At 36.8% G+C, this 19213-nt stretch overlaps 1 protein-coding gene and 1 non-coding gene across 3 annotated transcripts in view; one reads left to right on the top strand and one right to left on the bottom strand.

Annotated features, from left to right (window-relative positions):
- AIG1 (androgen induced 1) overlaps window positions 1-19213 on the top strand; it is a 258934-nt gene that overhangs the window by 5237 nt on the left and 234484 nt on the right. The window contains exon 2 of one of the 2 annotated variants that reach the window (XM_032274585.1): window positions 36-155. In XM_032274585.1, coding sequence (XP_032130476.1) covers window positions 36-155 — 120 coding nt within the window. Of the gene's footprint in view, window positions 1-6; window positions 156-19213 lie in introns of those variants that run through there. The other variant, XM_032274586.1, reaches the window with a different exon arrangement.
- LOC116549827 lies at window positions 12127-12266 on the bottom strand. The gene has a single exon (XR_004268104.1). It is a non-coding gene; the product is annotated as a small nucleolar RNA SNORA67 (small nucleolar RNA).

Here is a 19213-nt window from a genome sequence, read left to right as displayed (position 1 = left end):
GGCCTCTCGCGAACATGGCGCTTGTCCCCTGCCAGGTGCTGCGGGTGGCAATCCTGCTGTCCTACTGCTCTATCCTGTGCAACTACAAGGCCATCGAAATGCCCTCGCACCAGACCTACGGAGGGAGCTGGAAATTCCTGACGTTCATTGATCTGGTAAGGCCGTCCTCTCCCCCTGCCCGCTCCGCACCCCGTGCCTGTGTGTGTTTGTGGGTGTGCAGGCACCTGCGCGCGTGCGCGCCTCCAGCATCCACCCGTGTTCTCGCCTCTACCCCAATTATTACGTGTGAAGGCCTGGCTGCCCCCGCAGCAGCACCTTCTGAACCATCCACCTTTACCTGGTAGCTGGGGGACGAATGGAGGTGGGGCGCAGCCAGGTGGTGGGCTATTTGGAGGGGGACACAGAATTGCTTGTAAGAGGTGACACGGGAAGAATCTTCAACTAACGAAAGCATCGGACCTGATCATGACTGGCCTGAGTGAGACCCATTCGCCCTCAAGGTGCTTTCCAGGGCACCCACCGTGGGATGAAACTTGCTGCAACTGAAGGAAACTGGGTATTGTCTAGTGATTTGGAACTTCACCTGAAAGAACCAAAACCTTCTCATATGGGAGAGAAAGCACCTAATAAAGTTGTCTTCTTTGCATCTGTTCTTTTTTTTTTTTTTTGGGCCCATTGTCAATAATTTATTTCTAACCTTTACCCTGTAAATATTAGGAAACAGAGATGTTCAAAGTGCACTTCCAAAGTGACTGTACACTTTTCTCTGTCTTCCCATGTACAAGTTTACAGTAGTTTGCATAAGCAGCCCCTCTGTTGGCACAATATGACAATCTTGACAGGTGCAGGTTATTATTAGTATCATCATTTTAAAAGTTTTTCTGTGGGACTAAAAGGCCCTCTCCAACCCCCCTGAAGAATCAGAGCATGGGCGTAAGGCCCAATAATGAACTCATGGATGGACCTAGGAATTTCAGGGTAAAGGTGACTAAGACACACACTAACAGATTATCAGGAAGAGGGTTAAAACAAAAGCAATGAAATTCTAAAGCACTCAGAGAAATTGTAGAACCAATTTCCGGAACTGTTTGTCCAAAACTATACACTAGGTTGGCTACACCAGCAAGATTATAATCTTTTTTGTTGACTCTCCATTCTGATTAAGAGAACCTGATATATGTTTTGAGAATTTCCAAAGGCTTAGGATGTCTCAAATAAATGCAGTCAGAGGCTTTTGGTTTAAAAATAACACCTTATATTTGCATTATATTAGATACTTTCAGAGTGGAATTTCAGTTCTTTTGCCCAGCAGTCTCCAAACTGTGCACATACCCTTAGTCCCACAAGACTTCACAGGGCATAGAATGTTGCAAGGGTTTCAATTTTCAGATCCTCATCTTCCTACTCTTTTTGAAACTAATCTCCCTCTGAACATGCGTGATGCTTGCCAGTTCTCTTTTCATTCTCCCCATTCATCCAAGTGAGGAGCACACAACAAGGCTCTGAGGTGTGTTTTTCTGTCTGCTCTTTTTAGTATCCAGAAGATAGATGGCTGTCACCAGCACTGTCTTCATATTTGATTGAACAACAATGTTGGAGTTGTCTTGACAGAAAGGCTTGTTGGGTTGATTGGCTTGTCAATGAGGATTGGCTTTGTCAATTATGCTATGTAACAGACATTTTCCATATATTGAATGACCTAAATCTGCAGCCCTGAGGTTCTGATACATATGTATATGAAGCAAGCATATCACCCACAGAGTGCCGGAAAGCAAGTCCCTTTTTCAAGTGTGTACACTTAACTATGTTAAGGATGTTGAGATGTTATTTAAAAACATGTGCATAGATTTTCAGAATTCTTTGAGGGGCTATGTGAGCAAAACTCCTTTTGGGACACTGCCTTATCCCATTCCTAAGTCAGATCTTACGTACAGCTGACCCATTTGAATGTGGCTAAGAAGCAATACTGGGCCAAAATACAAAATACAGAGATGCTATCAGAGCCATAGGTACTAGAAACAGCCCTTAGCATCACTCTTGCAGTAGATGCTGTGTTGTGGGAGCAAGGGCAGGGGTCAGCAGGTGAACAGAGGTAGAAATTGAGGGTGTTGGTTAACCTGAATGATGCTGGCTTCTCATAACTGGTATTGCTTACTGTGCATTAAAAAACAAGGCTCAATAGAAACCTCTCATAACCTTTGTGTGACATGAAACCATAATAGCATCAGCTTGATATGCTGCCATACAATTTATCTTTTAGCATTCAATGATTGGACTTGCCTATTATAAATACCAATCACCATAAAGGACTTTTTTTCTATCCCAGAAGTCAGACAGTAGATTCAAATGTGAAACATTTACTTTGTTTCATATTTAGTTTCAGATTGCACAGGACCTTTAGCCAGCCATTTTAATGTTTTACTCTGTGGCTCCTTATTGAAATATAATAATTCTCTTTAACCAAGAGTTCCTGTGAGAAAGTATGTCTAAGATATTTTCATAAAAACATTCATGCAAAGTGTTATTGTTTGGGATTTAGAATCTTTAGAGCTTAAGCATTGTACAGCTGTTAAAACAACCATCCTGTCAATCCTCAGTAATGGCGTGAAAAGATTAGGCTACTATAATTTAGCCATTTTACTTTTCACTTTTAATGTTAAAAAGATCGTAAACTTTATTACCTAGTGCCTTGTACAATATTAATGGGTCTAAGTTTATTGGAACAATTGTGCAAGAGGGTTTAGCTTTTTAAAAATTTAACGAGAAGGCCTTTTTTCTTGCCAACTTGGAATGCAGGAGTCATTTATCCTGATGGCCACAGTTGGATTCCATGTTCCATGGCATCAGTTTACCAGGATGTGAGTCAGGAATCTCAGGCTACATGTATCCAGGAGCAGATGGTTATGTGGCAGTGGCCATTCTGGCTGTATTCATATCTCTCTTTGGGTATGAGGAACATTCCAACAGATTCAGAGCTCATGGTCAAAAACTGAAACGCACATTGTTGCTACCAGTAATCTTATACTGTTATTTTCCGATGGTTTCTTTTACTAGTATTGAGAAACTGTAAGAGAACTAAGGTGTTTTTGGAAAACTGAAGTTAGTAAATGGAAAAAGAACACTATCTTGGCGTAGTAGGCAGAATAATGGGCCTCCAAAGATGCTTTCATCCTCATGCCAGGAACCCATGAATACATTAGGTTACATGGCAAAGAGAAATTAAGGTTGCAGATGGAATTAAGGTTGCAAATCAACTAACCTTAAAATAGGAAAATTATTCTGGGTTATCCCATTGGGCCGAGTGTAATTACAAGGGACCTTAAAAGGAATAGGGAAACAGAAGACAAGAGACCATTGGAGGAAGACGTGACTGGAAGGAAGTCACAGAGAGATGCAACAACGCTGGCCTTGAAGATGGAGGATGAAGCCAGGAGCCGAGGGGTGTGAAGGTGTCTAGAAGCTGGAGAGGACAAGAAAATGGGTTTCCTCCTAGAGTTTCCAGGAGCACATACCTGATGACAGCTTGATTTTAGCCTAGTTTGGACTTCTGATCTCCAGAATTGTAAAATAATAACTTTGTGTCGTTGAAGCCATTCGATTGATAGTAATTGGTTACCACAGTAATAGAATGGCTTGTAATACTTGGCTTTAAAGCCTCTGACTTAGAAAAAAACTTAACTGTTTTTGTAGTTACATGAAATAAATGCAATGATTCAGCTAGTCTTTTATGAATAGTAGATAACTGGTTAATTTTAGCTTTAACAATGCAGGTTTTTTCCTACTTCATCCATGAAATTATGTGGAGGAGACATACATGCGTCTAACAGTGGGCAACATGAGAATCTCTGAAGACTGGACAACATTGGAAAAACTAGGTCTTTACTGTGAAGCGTTTCAGAGACTATCATTATGTAGCATGTCAGGCCAGGAAAAGGAATATACTTAACTGGAAATAAGCTGGAAAGAAAGAAAATTTAAACTAGCTATTGTTCAAATATTAACATTTTCTTAGTCAATATCACAGCTGATGAATTTTCTTCAAGTGATGTGGATTCATTGATTCATTCACTAGCAAAATGATTATGCTTCATGTTACATGATAATTGCCCCCAAGGGTAATAAAGAAGAATCAGGATAAAACCAGCATAAATAAATGAAAAGAAAAAGGCAAATGTATTTTAAGGTCTTAGTGGTTGGGGTATAATAGGTGTTTAGTAAATGTTTAAATAAATAGAAGCTTTCTCTTCCCAAATTTTCATTGAGTATTCTTTTCTTGCCCTGTCTCCTCCCAAAACGTTCAAAATGATAGGAATTTAAAAATGTATCAACCAGAACATTATTCAGTGTCTAACAGATGAGTCAGAATCAACTTTTTTGAAAACCATGAACTACATTTTTTAGAAAACATAAAATATTGATGATGGATTTAAGGCATCTTAATTTTTAAAGATTGAAACAGATCTGGCAGTTCGGTTGACTAGTTTATAGTACTGGCCATTTTGAGTCATCATCTCTTAGGACCATATCAGACCCATTATTTCTCCTGGACAGGCTTTTCATTCATGTCATGGCAGAATAATGTTCAGGCCCTGCCTACTCAGAGTGGGTGGACGACCAACAGGATCAGCTTTGCTGGGAGCCTGTTAGAAATGTGGCATTTCCAGCTCCACCCCAGAGCTTCTGAATCAGAGTCTGCATTTTAATAAGATCATTAGGTGATTTCTATGCACATTCAAAGTTGATAAATCCTGCTCTAAGCCACATTATTTTTGTTTTTTAATTTACATGGATTAATTATAGGAGTCTGTAGAGCAGTCTTAATATACTAATTCTGCCTATTTTCTTTGTTGTTGTTGTTGTTTTTTTTTGTCTTGTTTTGTTTTGAGACAGTTTCACTCTGGAGTGCAGTGGCATGATCCTGGTTCACTTCAACCTCTGCCTCCCAGGTTCAAGAAATTCTCCTGCCTCAGCCTCCCAAGTAGCTGGGATTACGGGTGCCTGCCACCACACCTGGCTAATTTTTGTATTTTTACTAGAGACAGGGTTTTACTATGTTGTACAGGCTGGTCTCAAACTCCTGATCTCAACCTCCCAAAGTGTTGGGATTACAGGAGCGAGCCACTAGGCCTAGCCTGAATTCTGCCTACTTTCAAAACATATTACAGATTGGCTTTCACTGTGGTATAACAAAAAAAAAATGTAAAAAATTATAATTAGAAAATAAAAGAAAGAGAAAGACATGTTTCAGGTAGCAGAGATGGGTTAGTTATTGCTATTAAGAAACAAATTTGAATAATCTTCAGGGCAACTAAGGTGAAAAACAATACATATTTGATTGCATTGCCCCTATATTGGAATAAAGGAAGTATAACAGTTTATCAGGAAAAATACAGTTCTTCCCAGGCACTGACTTTTCAAGGTAATTTATCACTCAGATATTTATTTAAAAAACACTAAGGGTGGGTATGGTGGCTCATACGCAGCACTGTGGGAGACCATAGCAAGAGGCTTGCTTAAGCCCAGGAGTTTGAGACTAGCCTGGGCAACACAGCAAGAGTCCCACTACAAAAATTAGTTGAGGGTGGTGGTGTGTGCCTATAGTCCCAACTGTGTGGTGGGGGCTGGGGCAGGAGGATGACTTGAGCCCAGGAATTTGAGTATTCAGTGAGCTATGATAGTGCCTCTGCACTTCAGCCTGAGTGGCAGAGTCAGATCCTGACCGTAAATAAAAATAAAAAAGAACATTGATTAGCATAGTGGATAATGCCTTTCATTGGTTTTTAGCATAATATGTAGAAATATTCTTATGGTTAATGTTTCTTATTTGATGGTTTTATGAAGGCCAAAGGCATGGCCTTATATTTTGGCTAGGGTGAAAGCATTTTTGTACAAGTTTAAGGCAATATAATCTAGGTACTTTTTTTGTTATTTAAATCTGTATTGCAAAAGAATTTCAGAAAACCACAGAGAGAGCAGGATAAATAAAGTCTCAGATGTGAAAAAGCTTGGGGTGCTCAAAGAACAGGAAATTATCAAGTGTACCTGGAGGATACCATTTTTGCTTTTAGACATGCTGAGAATTTTTGACATTTAAAAAATGTTAAAGAGGGAAAACATGCTGTGTAAGCATACTACATTTTGCATTTGAATTAGTCTTATATTTATTTACATGCTTATCATGAAATATATTCTTGACTCTGTTTCATGACTTAATTTTAGATAGGAAATAAAATACTTTGAGAAGAGATTCTGGATGTCATTATGTAACTGTGGTACTTAGTTTTGCCAGTCAAAACCACACAGTGCCACATGAAGGCCAGTAGTTTATTGAGTAATCAGGGAACAAAATTAGGTGGGCTTTTTCTGTTTTGTTTCCTTGGGGTTTTGGATATTATACAGAGAATGTGAAATTGCAATTTTTTTCTTCAGGAGATTCAGACTTGACCCTAAAATATGCACATAAACTTGAAGGATCAAATAATATTTTTTTTTCTAACCTGGAGGAAGAATTGTGAGAATAATGCTTTGCATAGAATCTTCTTCACCTTCTTTGCATGTTTCTTTTGGATCAGGCATAAGAAACATGTTAGGGGCCTGGTTTTGTTAGAGTGGGGGAAATAGTTGATATAATTACCCATTCCCTCTTAGTTGCAAATGGTATTGAAATTACAGAAAGTCATCTGACCATAGTTGAGGTCACTTCTTTTCCCATTTCTGCCATTCCCCTTTGTCTGGTATAACATTTAGCAAAATTGTTAACTGCTCTTGAGGGTTTTCATTTGTTTCTCTGTGTTCCTCTGGAATGTCACATGTTTCTGTGGAAGCGTGAACAATAGTACAATTTTCCACATTGAATCAGATGTTCATGTGATCCAAGCGTGCTTGGAAAAATCTTACTGCTTAGGATTCCATACAACATAGCTCTCTTGTGCAGTCTGTAGTTAGACAGTTAAAGGGCCTATGTCTCACCTTCTGAGTGCAGTGATACCAGAGCTGTCTTTGAAAGTGAGACACCCCTTGATCGATCCATTGTGGAATTGAACAAGATATGAGATCGAAGCATGGAATTCTGAAAAGTCAGACAATGCACTAGCCCATTTCACATTGACTTATATTTAGTCTGTCGGGCTTTTGAAATTAATTATTTTTTTTAAAATTAATTTCAAAAGTGATACATACTTATTGTAGAAAATTTGTACAACTACAGGCAACCGTAGAAATACAGGGAAGAAAATACAGTCCGCCTGAATTCTCCCTAATTTTCCTTGCATCTTAGCATTTCAGTGCTTCAAGATGGTATTTATTTTGGAACTTTATGTACATACAGAAACATACATAGAAAGTCAGATTACCATGTATATGTGTATGCGTGTTTGTACATATGTAGTCAGATATTAAAAAAATCATATTCTTTAAAACTTATTTTAAAATTACAGATATCATTCAGAGATACCAGTGTTAGTATTTTGATATTTGTCTTTTCAGTTGTATATATACTTCTGTTAAAAAAAAAAACAAAACATTCAACATAAACATATGGCTTTTATAAATTTTTTATCCATGTATCCATGTACACTAAAATTTATTCCTTTTTTTTTGTTTTTTGAGATGGAGTCTTATTCTGTTGTCCAGGATGGAGTGCAGTGGCGCTATCTTGGCTTACTGCAACCTCCACTCCCAAGTTCAAGTGATTCTTCTGCCTCAGCCTCCCGAGTAGCTGTGACTACAGGTGCATGCCACCACTCTTGGCTATTTTTTTTTTTTTTTTTGTATTTTTAGTAGAGACAGGGTTTTGCCATTTTGCCCAGGTAGGACTCGAACTCCTGGGCTCAAAGGATCCACCTGCCTTGGTCTCCCAAGTTATTGAGATTACAGGCATGAGCCACCATGCCTGGCCAATTTATTCTTTTTGGTATACAGTTCTGTAAGTTTTGATAGATGCATAGAATGGTATAAATACCACCACAGTCACCTAAAAGCATTCCTTTGTCTTCCCTATGTATGCTAGAGCCCTCCCCTGAATCGTATCAACCATAGATTTGCTCTCCATTCATATACTTTTGTATTTCCTAGAAAAATATATAAAGCATACAGTATGTCTTTCAGTCTGGCTTTTCATTTAGCAGAAAGCAATTCAGATTTACCTATGTTGTTGTGTGTATCAGTAATTTATTCCATTTTACCAGTGAGTAGTGTTCCATGGTATTGATGTACCAGTTTTATTTATCCGTTCACAAGTTCGAGTACATTAGAGGCTTTTTTTCAGTTTGCGGTGATTATGAGAAAAGCTGCTATAAAGATTTACATACAAGTTTGTGTATGAACATCAGTTTTCATTTTTTACTGAGCATATGCCTAGGAGTTGGACTGCTTGGTCATATGGTAGGTATATGTTTAACTGTATAAGAGACCCCCACAGTTTTCTAGAGTGGATGTGCCATGTTGCATTACCACCAGCCATGTGTGAGAGCTCCACAGATGGGAACTCACACTGTATCCTTAGAGAGTGGTGTCAATTTTTCTTTTATTTCAGCTATTCTAATCGTTGTGTAGCAGTATCTCATTGTGGTTTTGAGTTCCCCTCATGACTAAAGATGTTAAGTATCTTTTCCTGTGCCTTTTAATAATATATTTATGTTCTTTGTGAAGTTTGCCCATTTAAAAAATACTGGGTTGTTTTATTATTATTAAGCTTTGAGAGGTTTTATGTATGCCAAATAAAAGCTCTTTGGCAAATATGTGATTTGCAAATGTTTTCTCCCTGTGTTTAGTTTATTTTGTTGGTAGTGTCTTTTACAGAGGAAAAGTTCATCATTTTGATGGTACCAAATTTACCATTTTTATTCTTTTTATGGAACCTCCTAGAAATTTTATAGTTTTAGGTTTTATGTTATCGATAATCCTTTTTTTTTTTTTTTTGGTACATATTGTGTAATTTTGTCTGCACCATGTCCTGAAAGATTGTCATTTTGCCATTGAATTACCTTTGCACCTTTGATAGAAATCAATTGACTATATTTGTGTGTCCGTTTCTGGATTCTTTTCTGCTCCACTGATGTGTGTGTCTCTTCACAGGTACCACACTCTGTTGATTGCAGCTTTATTGTAAATCTTTAAAGTAGGTAGTGAGAATCATCCAACTTTGTTCTTTGTCAAAATTTGTTTATGCTATTCTAATTGCTTTTCCTTTCTGTTTAAATTTAGGATAATCTTGTTAATATCTAAAGATAATTGTACTTGGAGTTTTGAGGAGGATTTCATTGAATCTATAAAAGCAATTTGGGAAAGTTGAACATCTTAACAATATTTACTTTTCCAACTCATGATGAACATGACATATCTCTTCATTTATTTAGATTTTTTATTACTTCGTTGGTGTTTTGTGGTTTTGAGACATAGTTTGTGCATGTATTTTGTTAGGTTTATATCTATTTTATTTTTGATTGTTGTGAATGGTACTTCTAAAATTTATTTAATTTTTTTTCCATTTTCTTCATCCATTTTGTATTGCTATCACAGAATATCACAGACTGGGTAATTTATTAAGAAAAGAAACTTATGTCTTACAGTTCTGGAGGCTTAGAAGTACAAAAGCATGGTGCTGGTATCTGGTGAGGGCCTTCTTGTTGCACCATACCATGGCGGAAGGCATCAAACGGCAAGAGGAGCATGTGAGACAGAACCAAACTAGCTTTTCTGACAGATCCACTCTTGTGATAACTCTTTCCTATGATAATCTATTAATCTGTCAACATGTTAATCCATTAATAGCAAAACCCTCATGACTCAATCACCTCTTAAAATGCCCTACTCCTTAATACTGTTACATTGGGGATTAAGCTTCCACATGAGTTTTAGAGACAACAAACATTAAATGGCACCAAGCCTTTTATATTTAATTGACATTTTAATTGACATAATTGTAGATTCACTTCAGTTGTAAGAAATACAGAGAGATACTGTGTAGGCTTTACCCACTTTCTCCCAGTGGTTACATCTTGCAAAACTGTGTTATAATATCAAAACCAAGATATTGATATTGGAACAGTAAAGATAGAAAACCTTTCTATTATCACAAAGATACCTCATGTAGCCTTTTATGACCACAACTACCTTCTCCTTTTGCCCTGTCCCTAACCTCTGGCGGCCATTAATTTGTTCTTTCCATGATTTTTGTCATTTCAAGAATATTACGTATATATGCGACTTCTGGGGATTGCTATTTTTTAAAAAAATCAGAATATCCCTAGAGAGTCACCCAAAGTGTCACATGTATCAGTAGATTATTCCTTTTCATTGCTGGTAGTATTTGTTAGTATGCATATACCACAGTTTAGCCATTTATCCATTAAGGGATATCTGGATTGTTTTTATGTCTTATTTGGGCAAATGTCTATTCAAGTCTTTTGCCTGTTTTTAATTGGATCATTTGTTTTTCTATGATTGAGTTGTATCAGTTCTTTATAAATTTTAGATATTAAACCCTTATCAAATATTGGTATGCAAATATTTTTTACCAGTTGTAGGTTGCCGTTTCATTTTATTGTTTGCTTCCTTTGCTGTGCAAAAGACTTAGTTCGATGTAGTCTTATTTATTTACTTTTGCTTTTGTGGCCTGACCTTTTGGTATGGTATCTAAATAAATAAATAAATAAATAAATAACTGCCAAGACCATTTTCTGGGACTATTCCCCTATATTCTCTTCTAGGAGTTTTATAGTTTCTGGCGTTATGTTGATTTCACATTTTGTGTAGAATTTTGTGTATGATGTAAGAAAAGAGCCTAATTTTATTCATTTGCCTGTGAAAATATAGTTTTTCCAGCACCATTTATTGAAAAGATTATTCTTCCCTCCTTGTGTTCTTTTGGTGGCTTTGTCAAAAATTAGCGAATTATATATCTTTGAATTTATTTCTGAGCTCTTGACTCTGTTGCACTGGTCCATGTGTCTGCTTTTATGCCAGCACCATACTGTTTTGATTACCATAGCTATGTAGTGTAATTTAAAATCATAATGTGTGATGATTTTTGACTCAAACCAGGCTTGCATTTGTGGGGTGAATGCTACTTAGTTATGTTGCACTGTTCATTTTAGATATTGCTAGATTTAATTTGCTAATATTTTGTTGAGATCTTTTCCTGCTTTTCTGTTCATGAGGAGTATTTTTCGATTCTGTGTTTTTCTTTTCTTGTTTTTGGCTTTGATATTAGGGTATGTTGACCTCATTTCTCTTAAGTGTTCTGGAAGAGATTAAGCAAAATTAATGTTACTTCTTTCCAGAATGTTTGGGAGAATTTACCAGTGGAAACCACTGGGCTTGGGATTTTCTTTATTGAAAAGTTTTATCCACAAATTCTATTTGTGGATAAAATGTAGGACTATATGTGGATAGAATGTAGGACTATTAATGTCAATTTTTAAAACTGAGATTTGATATCTTTCAAAGAATTGATCAGTTTTGTCTTTCAGTATCTCCTTATCTTTCTCTTATTGTCTGTAGGGTCTGTAGTGATAACCATACTTCATTGCTGACATGGGTAATTTGTGCCTTATCTCCTTTTTCTTCATCAGTCTGGGTAGGGGAGTTACACAAATTTATATTGATTTGATTCAAAGATCAGTTTTTATTTTTATCTGTCTATTGTTATTGTTCTCAATTTCATTGATTTCTCTTTTCTTTTTTTCTCTTTTGCCTCAAAAAGTGACATTTATTTAAAGAAAAAAAATGACAAAATGTCTATCCCTTGGCTCTCTTCCCTACCCTCTCCTGCCGCTCCTCAGCCCCTCCCAAGACTGAACTCTGGACGGGACTAGGTGGCAGGATAGCCCCTCAGATGAGGGTAGCAACATTGAGAGTCATTGCCTCAGTGGAGGTGTTGTAAAAGGTCTCTATGTCTTGAAGAGTCCTCTTGTCTTCTTCTGTAACCATGTCAATAGCCACATCCTCACAGCCAAACCATCCACCTTGACCGATTCTTTGGATATAGCTTTCCCTTTTGGTGGGAAGGTCATAGTTGATGACTAAAGAAACCCGCTGTACATAAATGCCTCTGGCCTATGTCAGGAAAGACAACTCTTCAGCATGTGCACAAGGATCTATCCCGAAGGGATGACACATGGGTATCTATGTAGGCAGCCAAGGAAGGAAGAGGAAATAAGCATCCCTGTTCCTCAAAGACCTTAGGCATGCCAGATTCTATTCCAAGTTGCTACTTTCCTGAAAGGGGCACTGGATGTCCCCTTGGAGAGGGAGTCACCTTGGATTTTTTTTTTTTTTTTTTTTTGAGAAAAGGTCTCACTCTGTCATCCAGGCTGGAGTGCAGCTCACTACAGCCTCAACCTCTCAGGTTTAGGTGATGCTTCCAGCTCATCCCCTCAAGTAGCAGGGACTACGGGCATAAACCACCATGCCCAGATAATTTTTATATATATTTTTTGGTAGAGGCGGGGTTCTGCCATGTTGCCCAGGCTGGTCATGAACTCCTGGCCTCAATCGATCCACCCCACTCAGCCTCCCAAGGTGCTAGGGCCACAGGCTTGAGCCACTGTGCAAGGCTGATTTCTGTTTTTATCCTTGATTATTTTCTTCCTTCTGTTTGTTTTGGGTTTGTTTTGCTCTTCTTTAAGTTCTCAATGGGGAAGCTTACGTGATTAATTTGAACCCTTTATTTTTTCTTATATAAGCATTTGATACTAAAATTTTTCCCCTAAGCACTGCTTTAATTATATCTCATGTTTTAATATCTTATTTTCATTTTCATTCAATTAAAAATATTTTTTAAAATTCCCTTTGATTCTATTTTACAGTGGGTTGTAAGTTGTTTATACAAATTTTTCAAATATCTTTTCATGATTTACTTCTAATTTAATTGCATTACAATCAGAGATCATTCTTTGCATGATTTCCGTTCTTTTAAATTTATTAAGTTTGGTTTTATGGCTCAGAATATGGGCTATCATGTAGTATATTCAGTGTGCACTTGAAATATGTATTTTGCTTTTAGTAAGTGGAATGTTTCTTGAATGTCACCTAGGAAAAATTTTGTTGATGATGTTATTCAGGTCTTCCATATTCTTGCTGATTTTCTAGGTCTCTCATTAATTGAGAAAGGAGAATTGAAGTCTCTAAGTGTAAATGTAAATTTGTCTATTTCCTATTTCAGTTTTATTAGTTCTTGCGTTATATATTTTGGAGCATGCACCTTGTTAAAAGTACATCCACATTTGGAAATGCTGTGTATCTTGGTGAATTGATCCTTTACCACTATAAAATATTCTTCTTCCTAGGCAGTTATTTTTCTTGTTCCAAAGTCTGCTTTGTCTGATATTAGCATAGCTTCTCCAGCTTTCTTTTGATTAGTATTTGCATGTTATATCTTTTTTCATCTTTTTATTTTTAACTTTATCAACATATTTGAAGTGAATTTTTTTGTAGATAACATATAGTTGGATCTTATTTTTAAAATTTAATTTGATAATCTCTATTCTTTAATAGGTACAATTTGCATTTAACGTAATTATTAAAATAATTGGACTTAGTTCTATCATTTTCTTATTAGTTTTTTTATTTGTTATTCTTTTTTTGTTCCTCCACTCCCATTTCCTGCCTTATTCTGGGTAATTTTTTAGTATTTAATTTTATCTGTTGGCCATTTGTATGTATCTCTTTGAATTATTATTTTAGTTGTTTCTCTAGTGATTACCATATACAAACCTAGCTTTACACAATCTACTTAGAGGGAATAGTTCATCATTTCAAGTGAAACAGATAAGCCTTGTCACTTTACCCTCCTCAGTTTATGTCATAGTTGTCATTTTCATTATATCTACATAACTTGAGAACCCTATAGATAATGTTATAATTTTTGCTATTAACAATAAATAATTTTAAAGAACTCAGCGTAGTAAAATACTCCATTATCCAAATATTTACCATTTCTGTTGCTCTCTCCTTAGTTCTCATGTTGATATTTCCCTCTGATATCATTTCCCTTCAGCTTTAGAATTTATTTTAGCATTTCTTTAAGAAGAGATCTGCTGGGAACAAGTCTCTTAGTTTTTCTTCATCTGAGTATGCTTTCTTTTGCCATCATTCTTTAAGGATATTTTTTGCTGGATATAAAGTTCTGGTTAGCAGTTCTTTTCTTTCATTGCTTAAAAGATGTGTCACTATCATCTAGCCTATATGATTTCTGAAGAGAAATTTGAAATTATTTAAGCCATTGCTCTCTTAAAGGCAATGTGTTGTTTTTCTCTGGTTACCTTTAAATTTTTTTACTAACCTTTGGTTTTCAGCATTTTGAGTATGATGTGTCTGGGTATGGTTTTATGAGTTTGCTTTGGTAGGAGTTTGCTGAGTTTCTTGAATCTGCAGTCATGTCTTTCACTCAGTTTGAGAAGTTTTCAGCCATTATTTTTTCAAATATTTTTTCTATGATTACCTCTTTCATTCATTTCTCCTTCCAGGACTCCATTGATATGCATATCAGATCTTTTGATTATTATTCCAAAGGTTGCTGAGAACTTCTTCACTTTTTTCAGTCTCTCTCTTTCTCTGTTCTTTAGGTTGTATCATTTCTGTTGAACCATCCTCAAATTCACTGACTCCACTGTCATCAACATATTGCTATTGCATCCATCTAGTGAATTTTTAAATTTCTAATATTGTATGTTTGAGTTCAAAAATATTCACCTGGTTCCATTTTATGGTTACTGTTTCTCAGCAATTAATTTCTATCTTTTATTCATTTTAACAGTGTTCGTCTTTACCTTATGGAGGATTATTGAAGAGCTGCCCTAAAGACCTTGCCTGATAATTCCAACATTGGGGTCCCTTTGGGTTGACATCTGTTGATTGTGGGTTTCCCTTAATATTGATCCATTTTTTCTGGCTCTTTGTACGTCATGATATTTTGGTTATACCATGAACATTTTGAATATTGTATTAGTCCGTTTTCACACTGCTGATAAAGACATACCCAAGACTAGGTAATTTATAAAGAAAAAGAGGTTTGATAGACTCATTGTTCCACACGGCTGGGGAGACCTCACAATCATAGCAGAAGCCAAAAGGCATGTCTTACATGGTGGCAGGTAAGACAGAAAGAGGGCCAAGCAAAAGGGAAAACCCCTTATAAAACCATCAGATCTCATAAGACTTATTCACTACCAATGAGAACAGCATGGGGGAAACAACCCCCATGATTCAATTATATCCCACCGGGTACCTCCCACAACATGTGGGAATTATGGGAGCTATAATTCAAGATGAGATTTGTGTGGGGACACAGCCAAACTGTATCAAACATTATGTGGTAAGGCTCAAGGTTGTGTTAAAATTATATGGAGAAATGTTGACTTTGATTATTTGTTTAAGCAGGCAATCAACCAAGTTTCCTTTTTCCAGCTCTTCTTTTTGTGATTTCTTTCATACTCTCTAGCTCTCAAGATGTTCCTTTTTATGGTTCTTGTGGCCAGAAGGTGTCTTCTCAAAATTTTAGCCTCCCATGCTGTCATGCAGTCCACATAATTGGCGATGCCTTCACAGTGAGATAGGAGGAGAAAAGAGAGAGAGAAAAAAAAAATCATTTTCTCTCCACGATTCACACAGCAGGACATCATCTTGCCTGGTTCCTCTGGTCATTGAGGCGGATTTTTCTTGGGGTTTTAGGTACTCATGCTAAAGGAAAAGAAAAGAGGGAATCATAAACTCTAGCACACAGAGGACTTTTCCTTTATCCTCTAGCTGGAAAGAAGGGGCTTCTGGAGTTTTTGCTCTCAATGCTTGCTTCACAGTTCTAGAACTCAGTCTGCACGCAGGTCAAATAAGGGGAAAAAAAGGAGAGCAAAAATCTATAAACTGTTCCCCATGGGTCCTTATTTATTTTTGCTTTAGTTCCCAATGCATTTGTCATTGTGTGTTTTTCAAAGTCCTCAGATAGTTGCTTTTTGTACTCTGTTCAGAGTTCTTAGTTGTAATCAGTTGGGTTCATAGGCTGCAGTCAGCTTACTCCACTTGGGCTTTCACCAGAAGCCTACATATGTTTTCAATACCTATTTTTTTACACTTAAAATATTTTATAAACATTTTTCCATGCCATTATACGTTCTCCCATATCATAATTTTTAACAACTGCATATTCCTTCATATGAGTGTTTATATTGATTGTCTTAGTGAATACATGAATAAATAAATCTTTACACACATCTGTGATTATTTTCTTAGGATAAATTCTTAAAGGCAGAATTGCTATACTAACATCTTCAAGGGAGTATCTTAACATTAAATCAGTTTAGACTCCCTCCAATACTTGGAATATTGATTTCTCTGTATTCCTGCTATAGAATGGGATAGAATAGATAGAAAAAATAATGCCAATGATCACTAAAGGTGCTTAGACCGGACAATTTCCTGTCCAGTAGATTAACTGCAAATCTTTCACCACGTATCTCATAGATGTAAGTGACTAGCTGTCTTTGGCTTGATATTTATAAAATTCAGTGGTATTAGGCATATTTGGTTTGGGCTCATAAAAACTTGAGCCAGACATAACTTTTCAGGTGCCTAGAGCATCCTAATTAGGATAGAATGGGCATCGCTGAAGAGAGCAAGAATGGCTTTCTGTGTGCCGTGATCATGGGGTCTGCTTATGCATTCCATTCATCTTGCATTAAAATTGTGCTTTAGTTTAGTCATGAGTGATTTATTAGGTTCAATTTGAAGAGTTGGCTTCTCAACATTAGGAGTCTGAGGAAAGTGTATTTGCTATAACACTACACATCTTTTTTTTTTTTTTTTGTAATTACATATGTATACCTTTGCTGTTTTAAAAAAGACATATGAATATTAAAATTCCCTGTAGAATGGGAAAATATCCTCTTCTAAACTATTAAGGCATATTCTTTGCCAGAACAGATTACTTCTTTATCAGCCCAAGCCCTGACAGAGAAGAGAATTGCTGCACTCAAAGTGGGTAATTCGAATGAGTTTAGTGAAAGAAACATTTACAATTGTGGGCAGGGTGTAGAGATCACAAAATATACAAGTCCCCTGGGGATTGGAGAGTATCGATTGTAGGCCTGGAGCTTTGACCTTTGGTGCTCATCCAGTGTGCAGGGTGCCCTCGGGGTGTATGAACAAAACGAAGACCTCATGTTTCCTGTTCTTTCTCTGTCCAATTTCCTGCCAGTCCTCACTGATTAAACCCATCAGAAGTCAGAGGGTCAGCATGCCTCTCGATGCAGTGCACACATATCTACCAAAGCAAATGCAGGAAACATTGGATTGAAATCTCCTTACACATATGTATTCAGAAGACAATGGCTAATCTGCAACTAATTGTATATGATGAAAGAACATTTCTATTTCACCAGGTATTTATAGTAGAATATAAATGATGATTCTTAACATAAGACTCTTAGCAGGGCTGGGCATGGTGTCTCATGTCTGTAATCTCAGCACTTTGGGAAGCCGAGGCAGTTGGATCACCTGAAGTCAGGAGTTTGAAACTAGCCTAGCCAACATGGTGAAACCCTATCTCTACTAAAAATACAAAATCACCACAGTTAGTGGTGTGGTGGGTGCCTGTAATCCCAGCTACTCGAGAGGCAGAGGCAGGAGAATTGCTTGAACCCAGGAGGCAGAGGTTGCAGTGAGCTGAGATCACACCATTGCACCCACTCCAGCCTGGGCAACAGAGTGAGACTCTGTCTCAAAAAAAAAAAAGACTTCTTATCAAAATATGCTACCAATTTATTGGAGAATTATATACAGCATATTATACATCTGTTAATACCTATGATATGATGTATATATTAGGCTTTATAATATAAGGGATAAGCCCTTGGGCTTGGGAGTTACACTGAGTTTGAATTCCAGCTTTTCCATCTATTAGCTCTCTAACTTGGGGTGAGTTTATTACCTTCTCTAAGTCATCATGCTTCTGTTTTGCTTGTTTATTTTATATGTTACACAGGAATATAATAGTACCTACCATATAGGATTGTTGTGAGGATTAAATGAGATCATGTATTTGTCTTAGTCCATTGTGTTGCTATAAAGGAATACCTGAGGCAGTGTAATTTATAAAGGAAAAATATTTATTTGGCTTATGATTCTGTTGGCTGGAAGATTGGGTATCTGGTGAAAGTCTCAGGCTACATAAACTCGTGGTGAAATGCAATCGGGAGCCAGAGTATGGTGAGATCACGTGGCAATAGAGAGAGAGGGGAGGTGCCACATTATTTTTAGCAACCAGCTGTTGTGGGAACTAACAGAGATATAACCCATTTACTGCCACCCAGAGAGGGAATTCCACCCCTATCACCCAAACACCTACCAGTAGGCCCCATCTCCAGTGCTGGGAATTAAATTTCAACATGAGGTTTAGAAGGGTCTAACATTTAAACTATAGCAGTATGCAAATTGCATAAGCCAATGTCTGGCATATATTAAGTATTGTACTTAATAAATGTCTATTATTATTCTAATTGTTACACATTTGTGACCAGGGACAAGAACCAAGAGTTAAGAGGACTCTCCTTATTTTAGGATGAAACTAATTGCTTAAGTAAGTATATGCTTCAGAAAGGATAGAGAATTCAGTGATTAAGGGCACAGGTTCTGGAGTAAAACCTTTTGAGTTTACAGCCTAGTTCTGCCTCTGTCTCTTTGACAAATACTTATCTGCTCATCTTCTCAGTGCTTTAATTTCTTCATCTGAAAACTGGGATTGATATCTCTATCTATTTATCTAGATATATTTTTAAAAATTTATAGACTGTATATGTAAAAAGATAAGTATGAAAATTCATTATTATATCAAAAACTTAGAATTTATAGTCAATCTGTTTTCAGGATTTGAGATCATAGTCCCACAGAAGACAGATCTGGTGAGATTGTTTTCCAATACAGGCATACCTTGGTGAGATTGTGGGTTTGGTTTCAGACCACAGCAGTAAAATGAATATTGCAATCAAGTGAATCACATGAATTTTTTGGTTTCCCAGTACATATAAAAGTTATGTTTATACTCTACTGTAGTCTACCAAGTGTACAATGCGATTATGTCTAAAAAAATGCACATGCCTTAATTTCAAAATACTTTATTGCTAAAATATGTTAATGATCATCTGAACCCTGATTGTATAATTGCCTTTGACTAGTGGAGGGTCTTGCCTTGATGTTGATGGCCGCTGACTGATCTGGGTGG

Source organism: Sapajus apella, unplaced genomic scaffold (assembly GCF_009761245.1).
Source record: "Sapajus apella isolate SASKATOON/1434 unplaced genomic scaffold, GSC_monkey_1.0 scaffold6, whole genome shotgun sequence".
In the NCBI taxonomy this organism is placed as follows: domain Eukaryota; kingdom Metazoa; phylum Chordata; class Mammalia; order Primates; family Cebidae; genus Sapajus; species Sapajus apella.
This window is presented reverse-complemented; position numbering and strand designations above follow the sequence as displayed.